This window comes from Gadus chalcogrammus, chromosome 19 (assembly GCF_026213295.1).
Source record: "Gadus chalcogrammus isolate NIFS_2021 chromosome 19, NIFS_Gcha_1.0, whole genome shotgun sequence".
In the NCBI taxonomy this organism is placed as follows: domain Eukaryota; kingdom Metazoa; phylum Chordata; class Actinopteri; order Gadiformes; family Gadidae; genus Gadus; species Gadus chalcogrammus.
This window is the reverse complement of record NC_079430.1, coordinates 15445635-15471611: the sequence shown is the minus strand read 5'-3', so window position 1 is coordinate 15471611 and position 25977 is coordinate 15445635. Positions and strand designations below refer to the sequence as shown.

Below are 25977 nucleotides of genomic sequence, written 5' to 3'. Positions count from 1 at the left end.
CCGACCACAGAGGACCGCTTCAAAGTTAAAGAGTCCCAGAGCTTTGGGACTGGGGTTTGGCTCATGGAAAGCGTGAGTAAATCTATGTGACGGATTGTGGCTGCCTGCTCCCTCCGCTCTGACCGGCTGTTTTCATCTCAGACCCCTCACTGTGAAACACACTCCCTGTTTATTACGGGCCTGTTGCGAACCTCACTTTGGTTATTATGGCCGGGGCCCCATTATCTGTTGCACTAAAAGATAAATAAAAATAATGAATGTCTCATAATACAACAACATTAGTGTATAGTTAAAGTACGGTCGCCCTGAGGTCTGAAGGACCCAACAGGGCGGAGCTTCGGGTAATCTGTCAGCCTATTGATCGCACGCCGGCGCGGTTTCACGTCGGCGGAGACGCATCGCGCTCCGTATTGATCGCCGCATCTGGAAAACTCCAGAAACCCTGGCAGAAGCCGCACACGTCCGGTTCCTCTTCTTATTCTGCGGCCGTCAGCGGCTTGCCTAATGAGGCCACGGCCGCGCTGCCAGACCAATCCGCCACAGACTGGTTTAGTTTCCACGACGGCGGGCTGACGGATCGCCGTGCTGCATTTCTTTTTTTACACAACCGTACAAACGACAAAGAGTTCAGTGGGAGTTCAGCGCTCAGGCCCCTCGCTGGTGGGTGGGTGGGAGGGAGGGAGGGGGGAGGGTGGGGGGGTGGGTGGGAGGGTGGGAGGGCGGGTGGGTGGGAGGGTGGGTGTGCGGGTGGGTGGGAGGGTGGGAGGGTGGGTGGGTGGGAGGGTCCGCTGTCAACCTGCTGGCATGCAGCTCTCCGGCGGCCGTTGGGGATTAGGCCAAGTGCTCACGGGAAGGATTCCTCTGCTAGTTACAAGAATGGATGGTGCTATTAGGCAGCCCATCTATTACGCTCCCTCATTTGTGTGTGTTTCTCTCCCTCTCTCTCTCTCTCTGTCTCTCTCCCTCTCTCTCTCTCTCTCTCTCTCTGTCTCTCTCCCTCTCTCTCTCTCTCTGTCTCTCTCCCTCTCTCTCTCTCTCTGTCTCTCTCCCTCTCTCTCTCTCTCTGTCTCTCTCTCTCTCTCTCTCTCTCTCTCTCTCTGTCTCTCTCCCTCTCTCTCTCTCTCTCTGTCTCTGTCTCTCTCTCTCTCTCTCTCTCTCTCTCTCTCTCTCTGTCTCTGTCTCTGTCTCTGTCTCTGTCTCTGTCTCTCTCTGTCTCTGTCTCTGTCTCTCTCCCTCTCTCTCTCTCTGTCTCTCTCTGTCTCTCTCCCTCTCTCTCTCTCTCTGTCTCTCTCCCTCTCTCTCTCTCTCTGTCTCTCTCCCTCTCTCTCTCTCTCTCTCTGTCTCTCTCCCTCTCTCTCTCTCTCTCTCTCTCTGTCTCTCTCCCTCTCTCTCTCTCTCTCTCTCTCTCTCTCTGTCTCTCTCCCTCTCTCTCTCTCTCTCTCTCTCTCTCTCTCTCTCTGTCTCTCTCCCTCTCTCTCTCTCTCTCTGTCTCTCTCTCTCTCTCTCTCTCTCTCTCTGTCTCTCTCTCTCTCTCTCTGTCTCTCTCCCTCTCTCTCTCTCTCTGTCTCTCTCTCTCTCTCTCTCTCTCTCTCTCTCTCTCTCTCTGTCTCTGTCTCTCTCTCTCTCTCTCTCTCTCTCTCTCTCTCTCTCTCTCTCTCTCTCTCTCTCTCTCCAGGCAGGCCAGTCTGAACGAGGCAGCGGAGAGACAGTACGAGCGGGCAGCAAGCCTCAGACCAGATGTGAGTGTCACACACACACACACACACACACACACACACACACACACACACACACACACACACACACACACACACACACACACACTGTCCATGTAGCACTTAAACTAACTGTCCTCCACTAATGTACCCCACCCCAGGCGTTGACCTTCCTGTTTAGGGGGTTCCTTTCTTCACTGACATAAACTTGAAGAGAACTGGCAGGATGTTTTTCGAAGAGGCCGCCCAGAGTCTATGCCTAACCGCACAACTTGATAGAAGACAAAGCCTTCACTGGGACACCAGTCCCCATTAGGGCCAATGCCAAAGTGGTAGAAGGAATGGGGGCCCCTTCAGGTTACTCACTGGTCCAGGATCAATCAGTCACTTCAAAGACGGCAGCCTCCGGCCTCAGCCCCCGGCCTCAGCTCAGCCCCGGCCTCAGCCCCTGGCCTCAGCTCAGCCCCCGGCCTCAGCCCCCGGCCTCAGCCCCCGGCCTCAGCTCAGCCCCGGCCTCAGCCCCTGGCCTCAGCTCAGCCTCCGGCCTCAGCCTCTGGCCTCAGCTCAGCCCCTGGCCTCAGCTCAGCCCCCGGCCTCAGCTCAGCCCCGGCCTCAGCTCAGCCCCGGCCTCAGCCCCTGGCCTCAGCTCAGCCCCTGGCCTCAGCTCAGCCCCCGGCCTCAGCCTCTGGCCTCAGCCCCCGGCCTCAGCTCAGCCCCGGCCTCAGCCCCTGGCCTCAGCTCAGCCTCCGGCCTCAGCCTCTGGCCTCAGCCTCTGGACGTTCTTCAGGAGGACCTCCAGAGCTTCTAACCGGGCATGGACAGGGCTTCCTGCAGTGATCCGTCATGGGTCTCCCATGGCAACACTGTTTTCCTGCCCACACTGACGCGGCGCTGTTTGGGTTCAGAGAGCGCTACGAGTGGCTATTAGCTTTTAGCTTTGGCAAGGCTAGCTAGTTCCGTAGCACCATCGTGTATGGTGCTAGTGATGGACTGTAGTCCGTTTTGTGAGATCTTTGGTTCTGATTCTACGGAATCCAACTCAAGTCTGGTCTCAGGAAAATCTGAACCAAATGCATTGCTGATGTGTTTCTGTAAGAGGTCTAGGGACTAAGGAACTGAAAAACACAGCGTTGATGAAACAAGATGGAAAACTAAAAGTGCATTTATTTGGCGCATTGCGATTGTGCAGTACCGTGAGTTCTGTGAGCTGTCCATTGAAGCATTGAAACTGCTGAATAGATTGAAACTTTTATGAGAGTTGTCATCCCGTATTAAACGAGATCATTCAGGTCGAATGCAATAGCCATTACTTATTGAGGACAAAAGGATGGCCAGCTATTCACTGTTTAACCCGCTGAGCCATTTGTCAAACGCATACTCCCCATTGTCTTTGACATTTCTCCAAGAGCATGTCTGTCACATGAATAAGAAGTCCTCAGATATCACCCTAATCCAGCTGGACTCCAGGCATTAAAAATGCAGCCATGGTAATACATGCTCAGAATGACGATCAGCGTGCGTCTGCAAGAATACCCTGGCGTCTGAATGCTGATTTTAAAGTTGGTCACGCTAAAAGACCATTTTTAAACATGCAACCCTTCAACAAGAGGCTTATTTCTGACCCCTAAGCATACATTTTCGCTTGATGTTCGACTTTCATTCGTTCCTGAGTTTTTTTGTTAATTCCAATCCGTAAGACCGATTTATTTGCAGAAAACAGACAAAACGAAACCATTAATTCGATTCCGACATCACTCTTGTCTCCGGCTAACTTGTAAGTCACTTTGGAAAATTGTCTGCCGAAGCTAATTTTACTCTACAAATGACAGAGAGTGTATATAGGGTGTATGATAGGTTCTGACGGTAGCATTTGTAAAACTAGCATACGTGCATTTCTTTCCAGTTATTGCTAGCAAAGAACTACTACTACCAGGCTGTTAGCCTAGTAGCTCCTCATAAGCCTCCTCTTATGCTGCAAGCCATCAACATACCGTCCATAGATGAAGGCTGAGCCAGATACCTCATAGACACAGACCTCGGTGCCTCTGCTCATGTGTTTCTGCTTTATCGAGGGTGGGAATGGCAGGGAAGTTTGGGTCTTGGAGGGGGGGGGGGGGGGGGCGAACCTTGGCAGCGGAACCTGGTCAAATTGAAGTAAAGTGATGATAAAAAAGGCTTCCTTTCACACATGCAAGAATATCCGACAAGCGAAAGGTCAACTCTTCACTCGGCGTTCGGGGGGGGGGGGGGGGGGGGGTATCTATTACGCACACGCAGGCAATAAATCTCTGTCCCGGCCCTAATGGGCACGAATCGCTGAGTAGCTGTCTGGCACTCGTCAGGAAGAGTATGCACGCCATGACATAAAGAGGACCCTATCTCTTAAATGGCAATTTGTTGACCAACAGTGTGACAAGTGTCCTTTGTTAAGGACGGTCAGGCTCAGAGGCAGGGCGGGTCTCTGCCTGTAGGGCTGGAAAACGGCTCAGCGCTGACGGCCGACGCACTCAATCTGGAGTCCGACGTAGCGTGCTGCAATGTGACGCTTCATTGTTTTAAAATGAGGACTTTTTCCAATTGAAAACTCAAGTCGCGCCCATCAAAGATTTTCCAAGTAAACCTTTCAGCACATGGGGGATTTCTCACGCACATGCAAAGGCAGACGTCTGCATACCCACACGGGAATACATTAGAAAGCGTGGTGAAATGGTGACTAATAATACAACTAACAGTGATAATACTCATCGGTTGGCGAGAGGCTAACCCTCCCTATGTCGGAGTTTCCCGACATATGGAGGGTGAACGACTCCCATCTGGGAGGAGGGGCAGAGGGAGGTGAAGAGGAGATTTAGGTGTGTTAGCCGCAGGGGGGTGCAGGGAGGGGGTTGACCTGGGGTTGCCAGATCCTCCCGGCTGATACTCTGGTTCCTACCAGGTGGTTTCACTTTGCCACTTCAAAGGAAACCCTTTAATTAAATGGGACTCCTTAAACACACGGCTACATGGGTTTCCTAGTTGATATCATAAAGAAACATGCCTACTCCGCACGGTAGCGTGTGTGTGAGTGTGTGTTTGCGTAGAAACACAAACTCGGTCACACACCCAGGTTAGACCTTCATCTCAGAGAGTAAGCCCTTTTGATCTTCTGGATTTAGCTCTGGCTTTACCTGCTCGAAGGAGACTAGATTGAAAGAACAAGTGGCCAGAACGCATTGCGTCTTTAAACGCCAGAGGAGAGGCCAAAGCCTGAGACAGGAAGTGTGTTCGGGTGGAGAGAGAGTGCGGCTGGAATTCTTTAAAACCATATCTTCACGAAAACAACCTAGTGCTGACTCCCAGCAGGGCGGGGCCGAGCTGCTGCCGCGGCGTGAGCCAAATCCACGGGGAAAGTGTCGGGCGCTCGGGGCCTTTGAAATACGACCGCAGCGCCCACTGCGAGGCCTAATAACTGGTCGTTTATGAAATATGTATTTAGGGCCTGCTGGTCTTCATGCACACCCTGTAGAGACCTGCCAGACTGTCTGGGACTCATCTCACATATCAAAAGCTGTGTGGTCGATAAAGCGCTCGCGACCTCAGCTCTAAAAATGACTTCAAAGATGGCTTCAAGGTCACCAACGCCTCTTCAACGTGACTTAAATAATCCTGGCATGAGATTATCCGACCCTGATCACGTTTTAAGATTCATATAATATGCGACTTCACGCACGCACACCCGCTGCTCTTCTTAACGTCTCTCCATGTCTTCTGTTTCTGTGGACGCAGTACCCGGCGGCCCTGATGAACCTGGGGGCCATCCTGCACCTGAACGGGAAGCTGCCGGAGGCGGAGGCCAAGTACCTGCGGGCGCTGCAGCTCAAGCCCGACGACGCCATCACGCGCTCCAACCTGCGCAAGCTGTGGAACATCATGGAGCGGCAGGGGCTCCGGACGAAGGCCGGCAGCACGGGATGAGCCCGCCGCCTCAGCCCGGCCGCGGCCGTCCGTCGGCGGCGGTGTGTTCCTGTGGTCGAGCGTTGGGAAGCCCAGCCTGGCGCGGACGAAGCGGATCCAATCAGATCACAGCTGTTTGACCTACTAAAAACACAACCGAATCTAATCGCCAGCGGCTTTGTTCATTTCTAAACCTGAATGCTTGATTTTTGAGTTGATAGCGCTGACATCGCGTGCGTTGGCGGGCGACGTTGCGAAGGCCCCACTTATCATCAGACCCACTGAGGGACACATCCTGTGTTGACCACTAGAGAACGCACTCTGCCCCCAGTGGGAGACATCTTCAAACCAACACGTCTCCAAGGTGTTGCCCTCTTCTGGGAGGTGGCAGGGATTCCCAGGGAATGTTTTTTCCTGAATGGGACCCTCGTTCCAGACGGAGGATAGGAGGTAGAAGTATTTAAAACAGCTCACTTCTTTGGAAGAAACTCCAGATGACGAGTCGCTACAGTGGGTGTGTTTTTCCCTGGAAAGGTTCTAAGGTGGGAAGGTTTTCGGCACCGTGGGCCAACTGTACTGCTATGTTCTGGTGAAGGTGGTCCGCAGAGACCCCCCGTGGGTCGCTTGTTGATCCTAGAGGGTCCCGAGAGGTCTGCCTCGTGTGACAATGTCTCATTGAGACGTACAGTCAGTCCATTGAGAGCAGGAATCCAGCCTCCGCTTGTTGGGAGGAATGTGACAGCAATGTCAAAATGTCCCGTTTGTTTGAGGGAAAAAGTCGGATTGTACCACAACTCAACAACAGCCCCTCAGTTTTGCGCTCTTTGGGTTCCGACTGTTTGAAGAACATGAAAGCAAAACGAAAGCATACGAGCGTCGCTGAGATACTGCTCCCTCACAAAACATAAACAGGACTGCATGTCCATATGGTAACCAACAGGAGTTTCCCACGCCACCGCCCGGAACGCTGAGTGTTGAAGTCCTCCGATCTGCACAGCGGGGGCTTGGAAGTGGCTCACATCCCCCCCCGGATTGGATGTCAAACACCATAACCGCTAAGCCGACAGCAGCCGTGACCTCATCATCATGTTCTTAGAGGGGAACAGTCACGCTCCATTACGTTCCAATATGAGAGAGAACTGTTTCATACGCGCGTTGGGAAGAGATTGCGGTCCGTAACATCGACTGTTTCCGCTAAAAGGTGTTGGAGGAGTTGGACCGTTGAAGTCAATTTTACAAATCGGACCATCTACGGACACGGTCCGACTTTTCAGCAAATTTCTCGGAGTTGATTTTGCAGGCCGTGATTGGCGTACGTTCTTAGGTTGAAGAACAAAGCCTAGCCTGAGGGAACGGTAGTCAGGGTCACGGTAGGGAGGGTTACGGTAGGGAGGGTTACGGTATGAACTCTATGTACCAATGTCTTGGGCCTAGACACGCTGTGCAAATTCAAATCAGCAACCCAAGGATGTGTGGTCCTTACAAGACATCACGCCACTATGACGTAAGCACTCAGTGATCATTTGGTCATTATTTGAACTTCTTGGGACTGTAAATTGAAGAAAAAAAACTATTAGACCGTGCCAAAATGTGTACTGAACAGAAAGCCTCTGGTGCCAAACGAGAAGTTATTTTGACCTTTTATGTATTAAGATGTCAAATGAAGATGAATTATTTTATTCCATGTGTCTGACTCATTGTTTTAATTTATTGATGTGTTTTTTTTATTGAAAATGACAACACTGTCTCTCTCTCTCTCTCTCTCTCTCTCTCTCTCTCTCTCTCTCTCTCTCTCTCTCTCTCTCTCTCTCTCTCTCTCTCTCTCTCTCTCTCTCTCTCTCTCTCATGTCTTTCTCTTGTTTCTATTACTATTTTAATTTTTTGATACTCATTTCTCTCTGCTCAGGGACACCAGGATGTACTAACTATCTGAATAATGTTCCAGTATTCTGTTCTATGAGGATAACCGTGTATGGTTACCAATCGACAAATGTACAGCCTAACAAATATGTGTTGTCTTTTGTATGAGATTGTGTTTGTTTTTCAGAATAAAAACATGTTTTTACATATTGTCTCAGTCCAGATATCTGTGGAGACTTTCCTGTCAGTTTATAACTAATAAAAAATAAAATGTCTACTTATTTTTTTAATTTGGTAAATACTGGGGAAACTGTATTTCTCCAGGCTCACGACTAAGAACAAGAAAGAACAAGTCATACTATTGCACAACATAATCCAAACACTAAGAGGCTCCCGCACAGACACACAGATTTTAGAAGATGAAACTTGATATGCTGATTACATAATCATGCAAACAGGAACGATGATATAAAACGTATTCAATAATAAAACATTACATTGAAGCCTTTTGCCTGTCAACAAATTAATTTGGCAATCGTTTTATGAGGCAAAGCTTACAACTATTATGATGGTTTGATGTATGGAAGGTTTCACTATTTAATGATCATATCTACGGCCGACTGTATTTAAGATATTAATAAGAGTTGCAATTATTTAAAAAAAGACATTATACTATGTTTTGTATACTCATTTTGTCATGATAACAGAGGCGATAGAAGATATAAGAACATGTTAGACGAACAGACAGAGAGTCTCTTGTCAAAAAGATTTTATTCAAACAAGAGCTTGTTTTATTCAACTGCAAGTGGAGTTGGAAAGGTCACACCCTATCTTTGACCTCTTGTCTGACAGGCTCTCTGTTCACTTCTGTGCATTTTTTTTGGCTATCTTATGAACCCAGAAAGAGAGGGGGGGACAGTATGACATGACAGACTGACCCAATCCTAGTGGCATTCATACATGTATTCATGTTAGGGCAGTAAAAAATAGTTGATTCATCGATTAAACTATAAATACATAATTGTGATAATCAATTAATAGGAACTAATTAAATCAATCAACAAAATAAATAATATTGTTAGTGCAGACCTAAGCTATGCATATTTCCTTGCAAACAAGTTTAAAACAGGAAACTTTCAAATAAATACAAAAAAGTGAATTGACATGGATCTATTTTAACATCCGTCAAGGTTTGAAATAAATATTTTCCTTCCACGCTCCTCCGTGCGCTTCAAGTGTTATTTTGAGATGAAAGCGGTTCCCACACACAATGCTCTCATCTGTGTGTGTGTGTGTGTGTGTGTGTGTGTGTGTGTGTGTGTGTGTGTGTGTGTGTGTGTGTGTGTGTGTGTGTGTGTGTGTGTGTGTGTGTGTGTGTGTGTGTGTGTGTGTGTGTGTGTCACACCTAGAGGACAACGTGGAGAGATAAACTCGGGAAGGAAGTTCAACGAGCTCTTTACACGCTCAGACTTCCTCTCTCTGTCTGCTGGCCTAGCCTCGGCTCCTTGAGCACATGGATAACAGGGAGGACCAGTGGTGAGTAGGCTGTTACACTCTATGCATATTCAATTGTTTGTAATGAAACGTTGACAGGATGTAATGTCTCAGCTCCCCACCCTCAACCTGTGGAATACTACAACGTAGGCCTCAAACGGAATGGGGATTAGCATGCGTGCTAAACGTTAGCACATGGACTAATGTAAAAAAAAATGGTCGGTAAAAACAGTCACAAAAGTGATTATTACCAAAGTGTTTTCAATATCTAGGCATGTATAGTTTAGCATTAGTGGTACTGTGGAAACACAGATACAAACAGGGTTTGATCAAATAGAACCCCTTCAAACGTAATTTATTTTTAAGTGAATTCAGAACAAAATACTATACTTATATTACTATGACTCATCATGGCGTTGGAAAACGGTCCAGCTATTAAAGACTTCACCAAACGCGGGTCTACTGTTTTGATCGAATGGGGCGAGGGCGTGTCAGAGATAAAAGTTAGCCGTCTCATGTTGTGTACTATAGTGCTCTCTAGTGGCGGCTACGGCTCTGCTGCATTAGTAAGTGATTTGTTTTTTACTTCATATTTATTCAATGGCTCTTTTTTAAATGACAAATAATCGCCTAATAATGCTTTGATTAATATTATTATATTGTATGGCTGGTCTGAATTAGGACCAAAAGGCAATGGCAATGCTGAAGACAGCTGAAATGCAAATAGTATACTATTTTCAATTTTCTTGAATTATTACACCAAAACTCCAGCCTCCAAATATAGCAATCACTGAATTGAATCACTTTTTTAATGAATTTCGGCCTTTTTTATTCTTTGTCACATTTCCAATGATCATGAAGTACTGTACATACAGAACAGCATTGATGCCCGTGTGCAAAGTGAAGAGTGAAAAGTATGTCACTGTGACACAATGAAAGGTCCTTTCACAGAAAGGTAAAAATAAGACATAACGTACATGACTTTGTAAAACGAAATTAAACAAACGAGCAGAGGTAGTGGCTGTTTTGAATCATAAGAATAAGACATGAATACAAATCTTTACATGCATACCTAATGTCAAGACACAAAAAAAGGCTTAATAAGACTTTGAAGTTGCTTATAACAGCGACATAATTCACGCTAGGCTACCTAATCTATTATGGCGAGAAAAACAAAAACAGGACATGAAAGGGGTCACAATGCATGAAACGAAGGCTTTGAGAATCAGGACATAGGGCAGACAATTCATTTACAGTCGGGTGTAGCAACACCCGCTCAAAGCTGAGCCTAGGGCGACACAATTGCGTGAATGCTTTGGAACACGGTTGGCGTCTAATGTGGGGAGTTTAAGTTTCCCAACAACATTCTCACAAAAGAAGGGTTCCAGGGTTGCATTAATGCCAGGACAATTCCAGAAGATTCCAACAGGACAGTTTCAAAAGCGTACCTTGATCCATTCCCTTATCTAATTTATTACGGCAACAACGACAATGCAACAAAAATGTAATAGAAATAATGCTCTATTAAAAAGTGAGGCCGCCTGTGAATCACAGGCTGATTATTTTCCTCACAGGCAGACATCCCATAATAGTCAATGGCGGAGTGTGTATAAAATACAATACAACGAGCTCTGTGTTGTCTTCTTGGTGGTCCAAGTATTCCCTCAAGGCACTTGAGATGAGCCAGGTCCCAGTGGAGTGCAGGAGAGAAACCGTTCAGCCGTTGGTATCTCGCCCTCCGCGTCTCCCCTTCACCTCATGGGGCGCAGGGCTTGCACTAAAATCCCTCAACTCGGGATCGACCCGTGGCCCCGCTGCACACCTGGTGATTCTGAACAGAAGTTATAAATAATAGTAATAGTGGAAAAAAAAGTATATATAAATGTGGTTCTTTAACTCCCTGGGCTCCCTCCGGTGGCGGTCAGTAGAACTCCAGAAGGTACTCGGGGTAGATCTGGTTGCTGTCGAAGATGACGTAGATCTTGGGGTTGCCCATGTCGTCCACGCAGCTGTCGTAGAAGTGCGTGAAGCTGGTGTCCTTGGAGGGCGGCCGGCAGTACATGGGGTGTCCGGCCGTGTACTCGCCCACCAGCACGCGCGCCAGGAACATGGTCTTGAAGGGCGGCTCGCTGGCGAAGATGGGCGGGGCCAGGCCGTGGCGTTGCAGCGTGGTGTTGTGCTTCCCCGTCGTCAGGCAGAACTTACTCGAGTATTTGGCGTCCCGGGCGAAGTAGCTCCCTGGGGAGAGATGCGTTGTGGGACATTTGTTACACGTCGACAAAACATTGAGACGTCGACAGAAAACCAAAAGTAACAGCAGCACTGTTGACCAACCCTCAATGGGTTCACGGCGACGTGAAAATCTTTATTGCTACAGTCGCTATTCAATGTATGAGGGATGAAAGTGCTGACTAATGACTTACTCGTTATATTATTCATCCGTTGGAGACCTTTAGACCCAGCTGCTACAGATTTGATAACCACGATATAAAGAGGAACAGTTCCACTTACAAAACGTAAAATGCCAACATGACCTCCCTAACTCTGCTCATTAGATATTCCCCATCCACACGTCTAACCTTCTCAGAAGTGGAATTGGAAAGGAAATTGTCCGGCTGAACTTTTCCACCAAATCCTCATGCTTCCCCTACTCGTCGTATTAAGCCTGTAATACATCGTCTTATACATCCTTACAGGAGGGAGGCTTTACTTCTGCAGAATCCCGTCTGAGACAGAACTCTCACAGAGGAGGAAGACTGGATTTGTGTTATTAGTTAGCCTCTGTCCCAGGGTGGGGAGGGCAAAGAATTGCAACCATCAAAGTATATTGAATACTGAATATATTAATGATTGTATTTTTAATCATTATATATTTTTGTAATCCTTCTGACACGTTTTCATGTAGATAATAATTTAGTGCCCAGAGCGTGCAGTTTCTTCACATCTTTGATTTCCTTCTTTGGATTGGGGGTCTAAATGTGTGGCCTGAATCAGAGCGCAGTATTGACAGGACTGAGCTGTGTTGGTGTTCTGCCCTGCAGGCCTCCGCCCAGTGAGGGGGGGGGGGGGGGGGGGGGGGAGGACTCCACCCAGTGGGGACGGGGACGGACGGGGGACTCCACCCAGCTGGCCATCGCTCTGACAAAGGGTTTCACTGCGTCACTTCCAATCCAATCAGAGGGCTCGACCCTGACCTTTGCCGTACACGTCGCCGTGGCTGCCGGTCAGCCGCCAGTCGAAGTTGTACGTGCAGATGGCCTGCACGTTGCTGTGGCCCGTGCCGTGGAACAGCATGCGCTCCTCGATCTCCATCGTCCGCTTGATTTTGCGCAGCTGGGTTTTCTTCCTGTCGGAGTCGGGACGAGATGACAGAACGAGCCATGACTCATAGACGGGTTCAAACATCAGTGGACGGCAGAGGAGGATGAACCTCAGCTAGTGTGGACGTGATCAGGCTAACGTGAAGTCTCACACTGTCATCCGTGGGTTCTGGTTCGAATCATATCGCGAGGAGGAAAACCAGTACAGTCGTCATTTTGATTTCCATGATATGCATCAAATATTGTCGAGTGAAACCAAACACATTAAATAGCGTGAAAAAAAAACTAAGAGCAAGAGAAGTCTGGCTCAACCCACCTTATGAACTACGCCGTTGTTGATCGTCACATGTTATCAAAATTAGAGCAGTATCGTATTATTTTTTTATTATTGATTCGACTTCACGTTTCCCACTCAATAAAATATGTAAGAATGCAACAGTACCTGCAGAAGAACTCCCAGAGGTCGAGGTTCTGCACCCGCTGTATGGACTTGAGGGGGTGGCCCATCGTCTTCTCGTACAGCCGGGCCACCTCCTTAAACTCGTACGTGTCTCTGCCCAGTGAGACGAGCTGCAGGAGCATCCATCAGACACAGACGTGAGACCAATCACTTCTCAGCGCGAAGAAACGTAGGGGACTTGTTTGGGTCATTTAGTTCCAAAATCCGAAACACCATATTAATGCAGACTCCTCTATAGATTAGAGCCTGGCAATGCATTGGGTTCTTTACCTGTTGCAGCATTATCACTACACAGCATGGGCCTAGTATTGGTGCACTGACCTAGAAACTGGTTTCCTACCTGATATGGCTCGTCTGTGTTTATTCTCTCCCAATGGCACGGTACAGGCAACGCCAGGTTATCACAGATAAACCTAGAGCGAGAGAGCGAGAGGGAGAGGGAGAGGGAGAGAGAGAGAACTTCATTTGAATATCTTTCTTGTGGAACAAGACCCAAGCCAAACCTGCTATCACAGTGTTTCCCCAAGCACTGTATGGTTAAGGTGGCCGCCCTAACAACAATAGGGCCCCGCCTTGACTACCAATGTATTGAAAAAAAAAAAAAAGGTTACACAAACCAAATGTTTGAGTAACCTGAAGGCAACCTGCCTTCCGAATAACACATATCTAAATTATCTTTCAATTTGGTTAAAAGTCTGAAGTCTGCCAAGATACTATTCATTATAAATATGGCATTGGATGAACTGGGTTATTGACTGATGGATGTGAGATGATTGGTTGAGGACTGACCTGAAGCCGGTTGCAGAATGAAGAGCCCGTTTGATTGGCCGCTGCTTCCCTGTGGTGACGTTGATCTGCCTCATGACTGGACGGAGCAGAGCATTACACTCATGGCTTCATTTGGTTGGCATGCGAAGGATTTACATCATTGTGTCCAATTTTCACAATAAAAGTTGAATATATATTTAGTCTAAATATTTAGAATTGGCTTGTATATCATACTGTATCCTAATAGTGGTTATTGATATTAAGAAGGTAAATGTTCAGTTGGTTAAAAAATATGTAATAATTAAAAACATATTAGATAAGAGTTATCCCATTGACTTCAACTACCGTTCCCAGTGTAAGAGCAGAAACACGACGCAACATATCAACACAGCATTGTGTACCTGAGAAGTCGAGTCTGTAGGTGTATTTGGCCGTGTAGAACTCCATGACCCCATGCTGGTTCCTGCTGTAGCACTGTTCTATCTGAGCACTGGTCACAGAACAGGCTGCGCTGGGGTCGACCTAGGGGTCACAGGGAGATCGGACCGGTTAGCCAACATGGAGAAAAAGGTGAACAGATGTCTCAAAACAACGCTACGGTGAAATAGGGGCCAGGGGGCGGGGCTTTGCTTTACAAAGGTATGCAAGTCATCTGGGGTGATGGACACATGTTACCTCAAACATATGCCACACTCCACACTCTGCCAGATAGAACCAGCACCAGCTGGGCTCTGAGGTGTCCATATCCTCCATTTCAGGGGACTCGGCTTCCTCTGCTGATCTGATGGCTAACATATCTAAAAAATGGCTAGAATCAAATGCAAATCACATGCAAAATGACCAACAAAACACTAGAGCCATTTCCATGTTTGAATTATAAAGTAGAAATTGTGCTTCCGTTTTGTATCATGCGATTTTGAAATAGTCTAGAAGGGTACGTTTGCATAAGGTGGATGCGGAAGGAGCATCTGAGTGTCGAGATGAATCCATTCACCACAACATTGAAGGACACCAGCTGTCACTCCACCACACCCGAAGCCTCGCCGCGGCGGGCACTTACCAGCAGGGCTCAGTAATCCGTGAGAGGCTCGCCTTCGTCTTTCAAAAACCGGCCATCCGTTTGAAATAAAGTGCAAACATCGTAGGAGAGCCAGAGGAAAACACTTATCAGACGTACATGGTTTCTCTTTCTATCGATTGTTTATATTTGTTTCCGGGCTCGTCACGATCCTTACGTCACTGCGCTCGTCACGTGCCAACTCGCTGTTCGGGAAGTCGCTCTAACGATCGTTTATAGCCGGGTTTGATCGGGTCTATTCGGGTTTCTGGGCGAAGTCAAGGCAGATGTGATGGTAACCAGGGGCAGAGAGCCTGGACGACGGGCAGCCGTCGGGATGGCGAGGATGTGTCGCTCAGCCAGGGACATGCTTCTCATTCCACGGGCTTCACTCCCTTTGATAAAAACAAGACACTTATGGATCCAATCTTTAAAAAAGGGCAGATTTGGGTTCGGGATTTACGCACGTAGATTTTCTTTAGTATATATCGTTAGATATAGGCTATGGTCCATGTTGGTCTAGTTGACCATTTGGAAATTGGCTATCAATTATGCCTTTATTTTCAGGAATACTTCAAGGATCCAGTAGCCTAATGAATCCCCAATTGGGAACACTATTTTGATTATGATATTGGTGTAGGAGGCTTCCTATGTAAGTGACGTCATCTGCAAACTATTGCCACATACATCGCCTCCCGTGAGGATTAAAATAGTGCATTAATATACATTTCACATTCATATAACTAGAGGAGATCTGATCTGCTGTCCAAATCTGGGGATGGGATATGACCAAAATAGCGGTGCCATAATTCTGTGGTCCCATTAAACAATCTAGATTATGTTTTAGTTGTTTGTTTGAATATATTATTTCTTTTTGAAGGGGCGTGTCTACCAGGTCTATATAACTTAACACACAGTAAATAAAGTGGCGTGTCTACCAGCTCTCCATAATTAAACAGCCAGTGAGTGGAAGGGGCGTGTCTTGCTCTGTAAACCTTAGTAAAAACTGACGTTTTTCAAATTACATTTTCTCAAAATCTATACAGTAAAATCAAATGGTTCCTTGTGGTCAAGTAGTCAGTACAACAGTTAGTATGGTCATATCAGTCAGTGCCTGAACTTATGTGACATTCGGTCTATAGCCCACTTCAAATTGCTGACATAATGCAATTTGCAAAGGCGAGAATATGTGTACGTTTTTCAAATTACATTTTCTCTAAATCTATACAGTAAAATCACATGGTTCCTTGTGTACAAGTAGTCAGCACTCCGGTTAATATGGTCATATCAGTCGGTGCCTGGCACACAGCACTAAGGCCAACACAGCAGCGAAGAGAAGGAGAGGAGACATGCTGGCTGGGGCTCATGGGATGTGGTGCAAGTTGCAGCAGCGGAACGAGAGAAATGTAAAGGTAATATAAAGGTCATGAGGCACTTGTAGGACAGGTAACAGGTAAAATATTTATTTGCACAGCACACACAGCCATTGCTTTTGCTTGAGCTCTTTAAGTGTCCTGGGGTCCATGGTCAAACAGAGGGCATGGAACCACCACATTTATCACACTGGATCTGTTGAATTTAAAAATGAATTCATGATTTATTCATGCACATGATTTTGTCAGTTGGTAGCAATACTTAAGTTTAACTGGTATATCACAAGCGTCTGTGAAGTTACTTAAGAAAAGTAGTGCATTACATATAACTCATGGAGGAATAAGTGCTGTTATCTATTGGGGTAATATTATTACAGTAACTTAGTAAGTTGCTACCAACACTGTATGTCACATCACGATTCCACATTGAACTGCTGCTCACAACAACTCACCCAGTCTGTGTTGGCAGGTGCTTCTCCAGGGGGCCTGTTAGCTCCACACATTGAACATGTCTCTTCATCGAAGAGTCACCTTCGATGAAGAGACATGGGGCCTCAAGGACTTGGAGACCCATATTCCTCCTAGATTCTCCCATGGCTTTCTTGGAGGTTTCAAATTGCATTTGGGGCAACTGAGGGAAGGCTTCCATTACTAAATGTCATTTGAAAAACGTACACATGCACATGCTCCCCCCGCGACCCGACCCCGGATAAGCGGACGAAGATGAGATGAGACGTAGGCTGCGTTCATTAAGTGATGATTTAAAGTGATGTAGTCATCGAGACAGAATTTCCCAGCCCTTTTAGTTTTATCACTTAACTAATTAAATGTAACCGCCTGCTTAAGCACCAGACGTAGATAGCAACGGTGGTTGAACGGATGGGAAAAGGGTAATTTGCCCCATTTGACCCTCAATTTAACATTTTGCCGCGCTGTGCATTAGCGATAGTTACTCTTCAACAACCACCAATAAGACGCATATAGTCTATTTTAGGCAGGTCCCACACTTCTTTCTCCAGGATTTGGATTTTTAGGCCTACATTTTATTTATCAAAGGATGAAAAACTATTTAGATCCTTTGTGGTATGGTCGTCTCGTGCAGGTATGACTCGAAGAGTGGTAAAAAATCAACACGTGGTTTATTCTAACAGAGACACGGTAAACGGGCTTGCGTTATGGTGGTTCATGAAGCATCTCTCGAACACAGGTAAACAAACGCATATATATCGGGAGTGGGCGGAACGGTAATTAAGCCACGCCTACATGTTCTAATTTACCCAGGTAAACCTTTGGTCTGTCTTGGCAAAGTGGCCATGTTTGTAGTCTTATCTTATCTACAAAATCATTACAACCTTATATGGTGTTGTCCATTATGTGGTCGAAGAAACCATTCATAACTGGTTAGCTTGAAACATTTCATCAGAAATAGCAGAGACTAAAATTGTTTACATCACAAGCTGTCAAGCCGAGATGTACCAAACAGCTTTAAGAAAGCGCTTTTTCAGGAGTGGCAACGCTAGGGAATAGAACAGTTGCGTGAAGTCTAGTGGGTCGGCGTGCCGCCGAGCGCTGGTGTGGGCTAGTAGGCCTACGTCCGAAATAATGGTGGTGTTCTTTTTGACGCGCCGCTTCGGCGCCGATGTGTGTTGGGCTTTGGGCTCCACTATCCTTCACACCACCGTTCTATTCCCTAGCGTCGCCGCCCATGAAAAAGCGCAAATGCGTACAATGAGAAACGGGAAAGCTTCTACGACCAAAAGGGTACGTGCCTCCGCAAATGCCGCAAGAAAGCTGGGAGATTGGCAGTTTACCACTAGCACGTACCGGCGTACCATACAAATGGATTACACCAGACGTTATTTGCTCTAACCAATACGCAGGCCTTTGCCGTCTCTCGTCTCGAGCTTCTCGCTCACAACCAATCACGTTCTTCTGGTCACTAGTTCTTAATTGATTTCAGCTGCGTCTCCCCCGCCTCTCCTCATAAAGCGCCCCCACCGTGACGGATGTTAATCGTTTATTTTGCGTTGGATTGCGTGGGTTGAACAATCCGGACATCGTGGCCACCGACGTGGACCCCCCGCCACCGAGAACCACGCAGTGAGTAACGCGGGGTACTTCCTTCATGAGCACTGCACATGTTACACGACTCTCCCCATTTCCTCCTGTCGCCTGTTCTCGCCCCTCTATTGTACATGTTTTACCGCTGGAGGTTAATGTGGATTTGCTGATGGAAGTGGTAGTTTGTGTTGAGTGGTTTATATATGGGATCGACTGACTAACTAACGCTGCGGACCGCTACAGCACCGACCACCACACTGGGAAGTGTCCTCTGCTCACTGTGGAAGCAGCATGGAAGAACTGCAGCAACTCTGATGGAAACTACAGGACCTCCACGCTGTTGAACACAAACGGTTCTAGGCCTACTCAAACAGAGGTGGTCCCACTCGGTTAAAGATCTCGTGGTCAATGCGGGAGACCGCTGGACCTGGACGTCACCTTCTGCAGATACTTCACTGCCCTCAGGAATCCACGGATAACTTGAAACATGTCCGACTCCACATGTCTGAAAAATCCAGCATGGAAACTTGTGGAAGGAAGAAAGGGTTCTGTTTTTGCTCAACCCATAACCCCACTGAGCCCTTCTGTGGAAACCTGTCTGACTGACCCTACTGACTGGGGGCCTGTTGTGTGTTTGGTTGGTCTGGTAGACGGTTTGCTGCTTGTGATCTGCAAGGTGGTCCTGGGTTAGATGCGGTGTCTGACTTGCACACCACTCTCCCAATTATATTCTTATCTTTACTTCTTTTCTACTTTCAATACACTTGCTGCTGCTGCTGTTGACCGCTGGTGGTGCAATGTGTTTTTTATTCGCCTATGTTCTGTGGATGATAATTACTGCCTGTTGGACGTTTTGCGTATTTCATCAATAGCTTCGGAACTAGACGGACCTGGTATATAATTTGCTCTTCAATGATGCGGTCAGGCGCCCCTCCGTTATATAAAGTTTTCTGCCTGGTACGAAATAGACCGACCAATCACAACCCTTTATCTAATGTGAGGTTGGATATAGCAACATGTAGAGGTGTTTCAACAACAAAGATGGAAGTTGGTGAACTAAAGACTGTATATGTTCACTAAAAGAACGAACGACTACCCTTAAAGATTTTGAGGAATATGTATTTCTCCATCACCCGTTCCAATGCTATGATTAGTCGAGGCCTATCCAATGGCATAGCCGTCGACCCATTTTAGATCGCGCTCTTTAGACACGCCCCTTGGAAATTGAGCAACGCACTTCAACGCAGAGGATCCAGAAGGATTTCACAACGAGTCCATTGGAAGATATCGAGGAACATGAACATCACCAATGAAGGAGAGTAACGTTTCCACTTGCTATAGGAATTTAGTGAAGCACTAAATAGTTAATAAATGGTGACCACATTTTATTATTATTGACTCGTTGGGTAAGACTTGCTTTACTAATATAACCGCGTTAAAACTATTCATTTACTTTTCTTGTGTAGTTTCCCACTATTCATTAAATGTTTTATAGAAGTACAAATGTGTATAGTTCTATTAATTACATTTTTATAACAATTAATCATTATACAGGATTTGAACATTTTCTACCCAAGCTCATTCTTCATGAGTCCCAAATGATTTCTGAACAGTGGTTTGTTTTGGTTCAGGAGCGGCTTGTACTCCCAGAGGCTTCAACAGAGCGGGTCTGGAGCTGGGAGCTGCAGGTGGATGTTGGCCAGGAGCCGTTCAGTCCTACAGGAACAGACGGGTGAGCCGTGGAACTGCACATCCTATAAACTCCTCCATGGCGTGGTCAAACGGTTCAGAATAAAACTGGAATTCAGCCATCACTGGAGTTTATAGGAAATTATACTTCTCCAGAACGCCCAGTATGGGAGAAGATAAGCTACTGACATCTGAGTGAGCGAGGAGAAAAGACTCCAGTGTTGAAATAGATTGTATCTTGTTTCAGTAGAGATGATGGAGGTGCTCGCCATGAGGACCGTGGCGGTCGTCTGGAGGCGCTCGCCGTGAGGACCGTGGCGGTCGTCTGGAGGCGCTCTCCGTGGCGGTCGTCGGGAGGTGCTCGCCGTGAGGTCCATGGCAGTCGTCTGGAGGCGCTCGCTGCAGGTGGAGGGAAGGCCGGGAGCCGTGCAGCCCAACGGATGCAGAACGGTGAGACACGGAGCTGCACAGCTGCACATTTTTTCTAGGCTTGGTGAATTGTTTAGAATTAAACCTTTGACATGCAGCCACGGCAACTCTGAGGTGTTCTGAAAAATGTCAGATGCATTCTCAGCCACTAGGTCCAGCTCCAGGATGTAGGCTAGGTGTGTGTGGCTGTTGGGTTAAATAATACCTCACTCAAGACTGCACAGTAGGGCATCAGTGAGATCTGTGGGAGCTAAAGCAGAGGAGGAGTTGATTATCTGCATCATGTACGGGGAGAAATGTGCAGTGTGCAACTGGAACGTGTCATTCGCCTTTCAGAAGGACGGAGGCGGAGGTCCTGGAGGCGGAGGCCAGCCTGGAGGCGGCGGTGGCCTGGAGGTCCTGGAGGCGTCCAACCTGGAAGGGGCGGCATGGAGGGCCAGGTGGCGGCTCCTCATCCAGTAAAGTTAAACTCTTCTTCAGTGCATCATGAAAGGGGAGAAATGTTCCAGTGTGCAACTGGAACTTGTGTCTCACGTTTCATAAGGGCCTTGAGGCGGCCATCATGGAGGTCCTGGAGGCAACGGCGGGCCTGGAGGCGGAGGCCAACCTGGAGGTCCTGAAGTCGGTGGGCCTGTAGGCGGCGGCAGCGGCCATCCTGGAGGCGGACTACCTGGAGGTCCTGGAGGCGGATTGTGGAGACCATCCTGGAGGGCCTGGAGGTGGCGTCCACATGGCGGTGGCCAACCTGGAGGGCCTGGAGGCGGTGGTGGAGACCGGCCTGGAGGCGGCGGTGTCCTGGCGGGCCTGGAGGCGGCGGTGTCCTGGCGGGCCTGGAGGCGGCGGTGTCCTGGCGGGCCTGGAGGCGGCGGTGTCCTGGCGGGCCCGGAGGCGGCGGTGTCCTGGCGGGCCCGGAGGCGGCGGCGGCGGCGTCCTGGAGGGCCCGGAGGCGGCGGCGGCGGCGTCCTGGAGGGCCCGGCGGCGGCGGCGGCGTCCTGGAGGGCCCGGCGGCGGCGGCGGCGTCCTGGAGGGCCCGGCGGCGGCGGCGGCGTCCTGGAGGGCCCGGCGGCGGCGGCGTCCTGGAGGGCCCGGCGGCGGCGGAGGCGTCCTGGAGGGCCCGGCGGCGGCGGAGGCGTCCTGGAGGGCCCGGCGGCGGCGGAGGCGTCCTGGAGGGCCCGGCGGCGGCGGAGGCGTCCTGGAGGGCCCGGCGGCGGCGGCGGAGGCGTCCTGGAGGGCCCGGCGGTGGCGGCGGCGGCGTCCTGGAGGGCCCGGCGGTGGCGGCAGCGGCGTCCTGGAGGGCCCGGCGGCGGCGGCTCCTCATCCAGTTAAGCTAAACTCTTCTCCAGTGCATCATGAACGGGGAGGAATGTCCGGGGTGCAAATAGAACGTGTGTCACATTTCAGAAGAAATGAGGCGACGTTGCGGAGGTCCAGGCGGTCGGCCCGGTGGAGGTCCTGGAGGAGACGGTCCCGGAGGTGGAGGACGGCTGGAGGACCGAAGGCGGGTCGTGATTAGACCAACCAGCTCCTCGTCCATGGAAGGTAAGCTCTTCCTCAGGTCAATCTGATCAACGAGAAAATCAAAGAGCGCAGCCATGAACTGGTGGTATCGCCATGTGGGGACTAAACTCTAATGTTTAACTCAAGTAGCTGCAGTGTTTCCCCAGCACTGTGTGGTTAAGGCCGTCTTAACAGTAGGGCCCCGCCTTGACTACCGATGTAGAAAAATTATATATAAAAAATAATTATGCAATAACAAAGTGCAAAACTCGTAGGGAAAGAAAACATACTTTCCTCAAGTACAAAAAATATAGATAATTAATTCGTCAGTTATACTGTTCAAAACAATAGTTGTGCCATAAAGCATTTTGAATGCATTTGAAAAGGCGGTTGTATGTATTATTGCGAACGGAAACCCTCACTGAAGACCCCCCCCCACCTTGACTCAGATATTGTCTGGGGGAAACACTGAGCTTAGTAGTGAGTACACTAGGGTAGTGAGTACACTAGGGTAGCTGGGTCATCTCCAAATGGTAACTGAGTGTTTGCTTTAGCAGGATTGAAGGAGTCACTGGGATGAAGATCACTGCTCAGGGGCTGACGACCCCCCCCCCCCCCCCCCTCATCTTTCTGGAGAAGGTATATAAATCTACAGCTGATGTGATTAAAGTTCTGCAGTTCAGATCCGCTGATAAATGGTCCCACACCGTATCCACAGCGTCCTCATGGTGCAGGCGGTCAAACCTCCACCTCTTTGAAGACACCATGCAGCTTGATGACTGACTGGTTCTTTATACTCCGGACCTCGTCCCGGTGCAGAGGACAGACCTAAGGCCTGCAGCGCAGCGGTCTAGAGACCCCATGTGGAACCGGTAAGATACTGGATTCACCATCTTGAAGACATTTTCAATTATTCCACAAGGTTAGTTTTGTTTGGCGGGTATGTTGCTTTGCTTCTAGGGGCTTCTTCTGTAACAAACTTTCTAGAGAATAAGATCCGACTTCAGCCAATCAGTGGGATGTCCTTGAACAAGAGCCAATGGCTGAAGGTGCTCAAACGCATTCTTTTGACTCGCTCCTCTACTATTCCTGTAATCAAGCTGGATGGCTATTTTGCTCCTTCTACTGACAAAATCAAGTCTGCCACCTGGTGGCCGATGAGGGCGTAGCAACTCGGGGCACTTTGGAAACATGATAAGAAGAGCCTGTTTTTGTTGGTTGGATCGTACACCTAAATGTTTTTACATCAAATATCGCCGAACCCCATGTTGGACAATGCTTGTTTTCATCCTTTCTATGTTTAGCTTTGATTTATCCTTACCTTTTCATGTGACCCATTCCCCTTAGGTTCAGTTAAGTTGACCTCTCCTTCAGGCGACTTAAAGGAGACCAGATGTGCGGCAGCTGGGTGTCACGGTGCAGAGACCCAACGCTGGTAAATATTTACTTCCTCCTTGAACAGACCTAACCCGTCAAACGGCAATTATATAATCCCTCCTGATCTTTATAAAGGTCTGAAGACCAGTCTTTTCTGTGAACATCTCCGCTGACTAGTGTGCTCTTAATTAAATTAAAGTTAATTAAATGCAGTAACTCCAATGCACCTGGAGGCTCGTATTGACATTTTTTGAAACCTGGCTCTCCAGCACTAGGACTGTTGCGGTAAATAAATGCTTGTTATTTTTGCTAATTTAAGTCTATGAAATCAAATGCTGATTGAGACCAGATGGGGCTGTTCCTGCATTTATAGACATTTGATTTTTTGCCCTTGATACTGATTCTACTTTTTGCATCAATTTACTTCACAGTACTGAACTACACCAGTGTGTCCTACTCCCCATAAACCCTGAGGATCCCTGGCTACACCAGCACTTTAATCCACACCCAGCATTAACACACAGTGCACACTCTATAGAGCTTGTAAGTCCGCCCCTTGCGGCGGGACCTCGTGAGATCGTAAGATATGACTGGGTTTCAATGGAGAGAAAGTAATTATTTTCTCCATTATGTTGCACCACATTTTGGGGGAAGAATGTTTGAATCAATCTTTGTCATTTATTTCTGTACTCCACATCTGTACTCCCAGCTGTTGTATTTTAACACGGTAGCTGGGAACCCTCTTTATAGGGAGCGGCTACAGGGACGAGGCTGGAAGCAGACCTGAGCCTGGATCTTAACCTTCTTTCTAAACCTAATGCTGCAATTTAACCGCAAATAAAGTGAGGCCTAAAGTAACTTGACTCTCTTACCTAAACTTGCTTGCCTAAACTCGCTTGTCTAAACTCGCTTGCATAAAACCTAAACTCGCTTGCATAAAACCTTTACTTGCTTGCATAAAACCTGAACTTGCTTGGCTAAACTCGCGTCGCTTGCCTAATACCTGAACTTGCTTGCCTAAACTCGCTTGCCTAATACCTGAACTTGCTTGCATAAAACCTAACTTGCTTTGCTTGACTCGTTGCCTGTACTCGCTTGGCTAAACTCGCTTGCCTAATACCTGAACTCGCTTGCATAAAACCTAACTTGCTTTGCTTGACTCGTTGCCTGTACTCGCTTGGCTAAACTCGCTTGCCTAATACCTGAAGTCGCTTGCATAAAACCTAAACTTGCTTAGCTTGACTCGCTTGCCTGTACTCGCTTGGCTAAACTCGCTTGCCTAATACCTGAAGTCGCTTGCCTGAAGTCGCATGCCTAATACCTGAAGTCGCTTGCCTAAACTCACTTGCCTAAAACCTAAACTTGCTTGTCCAAACACGTTACAGAAAGTTAACATCCATAATCTTTAACCCAAACCAGACTTGTCCCTGGGTCGCTCCACTTTAATTTAGAAGTTTCTTCTTTTACCTCATCTGCGTTTTGAGTTTCATTCTTTGAGGGCTTGAAGTGCTTTGGAGGATATTTGAACCTTTGTTTGCCGCATTTGTTCGCCAAATGTTCAGTGTACTTGCATGTAATGTCTATGGTCTGACGATAATCTGACCTCTTCATGAAGCAGAATGTGTGTGAATGTTGTCCCGTGAGCGCCAGGCTCTCTGTGGGCCTGTCAACGTCTCTTTAGCAAAAGGTTGGAGAGCGAAATTCATTTTTGTGACATTTTCATGTGTTCCGGAGTATTTCAGACCTGTGGTGTTTCACATGAGACCTTAATGGGAACTTTTCTTTTTCTGCCTGCATACGTAATGCCTACATTAGTAGGGTGATCACTGTTGATCCCAATATTGATCATTAACCACCTCATTCTTTTATGATTTTATTCGATAAGGATTACAAATCATGTAATTTGAGCATATTTGCAAATGGCTCCAAATATCAGATTGTGTAAAAACGAATTTAATGTAACCTGCTTGATTTAAAGAAAATAAAACATCCAAATATTATAAACCTGTTTTGTGTTGCTCTCTTACCATGTGGAAATGAAACACGGATAGATATGTTTAGCTCTGATTTGCTGCCTCATAATAACCTAGTATAGCCTATCCGGAAAAGAAGGGACATGATGGCCAGGGCAGGCTGTTTCGGTGTCCTGTCAACATATTGTGAGTGGATTTGTGAACAGATTTGTGAACATTCTCGGTGAGGGAAATTGATTTGTAATCGTTAATTAACATACAGGACCATTCAGCAATCACATTCACTTATTTCTCACCAACAGAACGGTCACTCTTTGCGCTTCTTGTGATTTTAAAGTCCTGGCGCCCCCTACTGGAGTTCTTTGATAATTCTTGCCCGCGGTGACCTCGGTCACATTTCTTCCTCAACTCTCCTTTCTTGGCCAAGAGATCTGACATCTGTCTATCTGTCTCTTTCTCCTTCTCCCTGGTTCTCTCTCTCCTCTGCGTCCCTCTCCTTTGCCCTCTCTCTGTGTGTCTCTCTCCTTCTCTCTTAAGCCCACCACACACCGGCGCCGCGGTGCGCATTTTACGCACGTAAATTGCCGCCCCTATAGCACCAATGCCCAGCTTGAGCCATTTCGCAACCAAAATCTGTTGTTACCGACAATATGTTACTAATGACACGTAAGTAAAAGCCAACCATTGGCAATTAGGCTACTAAAGCAATCAGAATGAGAAAATGTAGTTTTATTGATTTTTGGTGAATATTTTAAACTATTAATTGCATCCTGTTTCACTTATGTAAAATATTAACAAATAATGACCCGTAGTAGGTAAAAGCCCATTATTGGCAAGTACTACAGCAATCAGAATGAAAAAATTTAGCTTTATTGATTTTTGGTGAATATTTAAAACTATTAATTCAATCCTCATTTGCTATAATGCAAAATGTCAACAAATAATGACCCATAGTAAGTAAAAGCCCACCA

The 25977-nt window shown here is 47.5% G+C and overlaps 3 protein-coding genes and 1 long non-coding RNA gene across 6 annotated transcripts in view; 3 read left to right on the top strand and 1 right to left on the bottom strand.

The window, feature by feature from the left end:
* LOC130372868 (protein O-mannosyl-transferase TMTC2-like) overlaps positions 1-7410 on the top strand; it is a 47279-nt gene extending 39869 nt beyond the window's left edge. Inside the window, exons 7-8 of the mRNA XM_056579029.1 lie at positions 1680-1739; positions 5481-7410. Of these exons, the coding sequence (XP_056435004.1) occupies positions 1680-1739; positions 5481-5669 (249 nt within the window). The 3' untranslated portion in view covers positions 5670-7410. The remainder of the gene's footprint in view (positions 1-1679; positions 1740-5480) is intronic.
* Positions 7411-9796: 2386 nt separating this feature from the next.
* LOC130372595 (protein mono-ADP-ribosyltransferase PARP11) lies at positions 9797-14817 on the bottom strand. 3 transcript variants are annotated; one of them, XM_056578691.1, is made up of 8 exons: positions 14611-14817; positions 14226-14347; positions 13952-14072; positions 13572-13647; positions 13123-13195; positions 12765-12892; positions 12197-12348; positions 9797-11240 (listed from the first exon to the last, which is right to left on the bottom strand). In XM_056578691.1, exons 2-8 carry the CDS (start codon positions 14343-14345, stop codon positions 10924-10926), a joined length of 987 nt encoding a protein of 328 aa, XP_056434666.1. In that variant the 5' UTR covers positions 14346-14347; positions 14611-14817; the 3' UTR covers positions 9797-10923. The 3 variants fall into 3 exon arrangements, with proteins under 3 accessions (XP_056434666.1, XP_056434665.1, XP_056434667.1); XM_056578690.1 differs by having other exon boundaries at positions 14226-14358; positions 14611-14799; XM_056578692.1 differs by lacking the exon at positions 14226-14347 and having other exon boundaries at positions 14611-14799.
* Positions 14818-16114: 1297 nt separating this feature from the next.
* Positions 16115-20918, top strand: LOC130372597 (uncharacterized). The gene is made up of 5 exons (XM_056578693.1): positions 16115-18080; positions 18285-19773; positions 19978-20180; positions 20496-20617; positions 20704-20918. Exons 2-5 carry the CDS (start codon positions 19526-19528, stop codon positions 20794-20796), a joined length of 666 nt encoding a protein of 221 aa, XP_056434668.1. The 5' UTR covers positions 16115-18080; positions 18285-19525; the 3' UTR covers positions 20797-20918.
* A 1323-nt stretch (positions 20919-22241) lies between these two features.
* Positions 22242-25030, top strand: LOC130372278 (uncharacterized). Its single transcript, XR_008893315.1, has 4 exons — positions 22242-22295; positions 22375-22528; positions 23004-23091; positions 23465-25030. It is a non-coding gene; the product is annotated as an uncharacterized LOC130372278 (long non-coding RNA).
* The last annotated feature ends 947 nt before the right edge of the window (positions 25031-25977 follow it).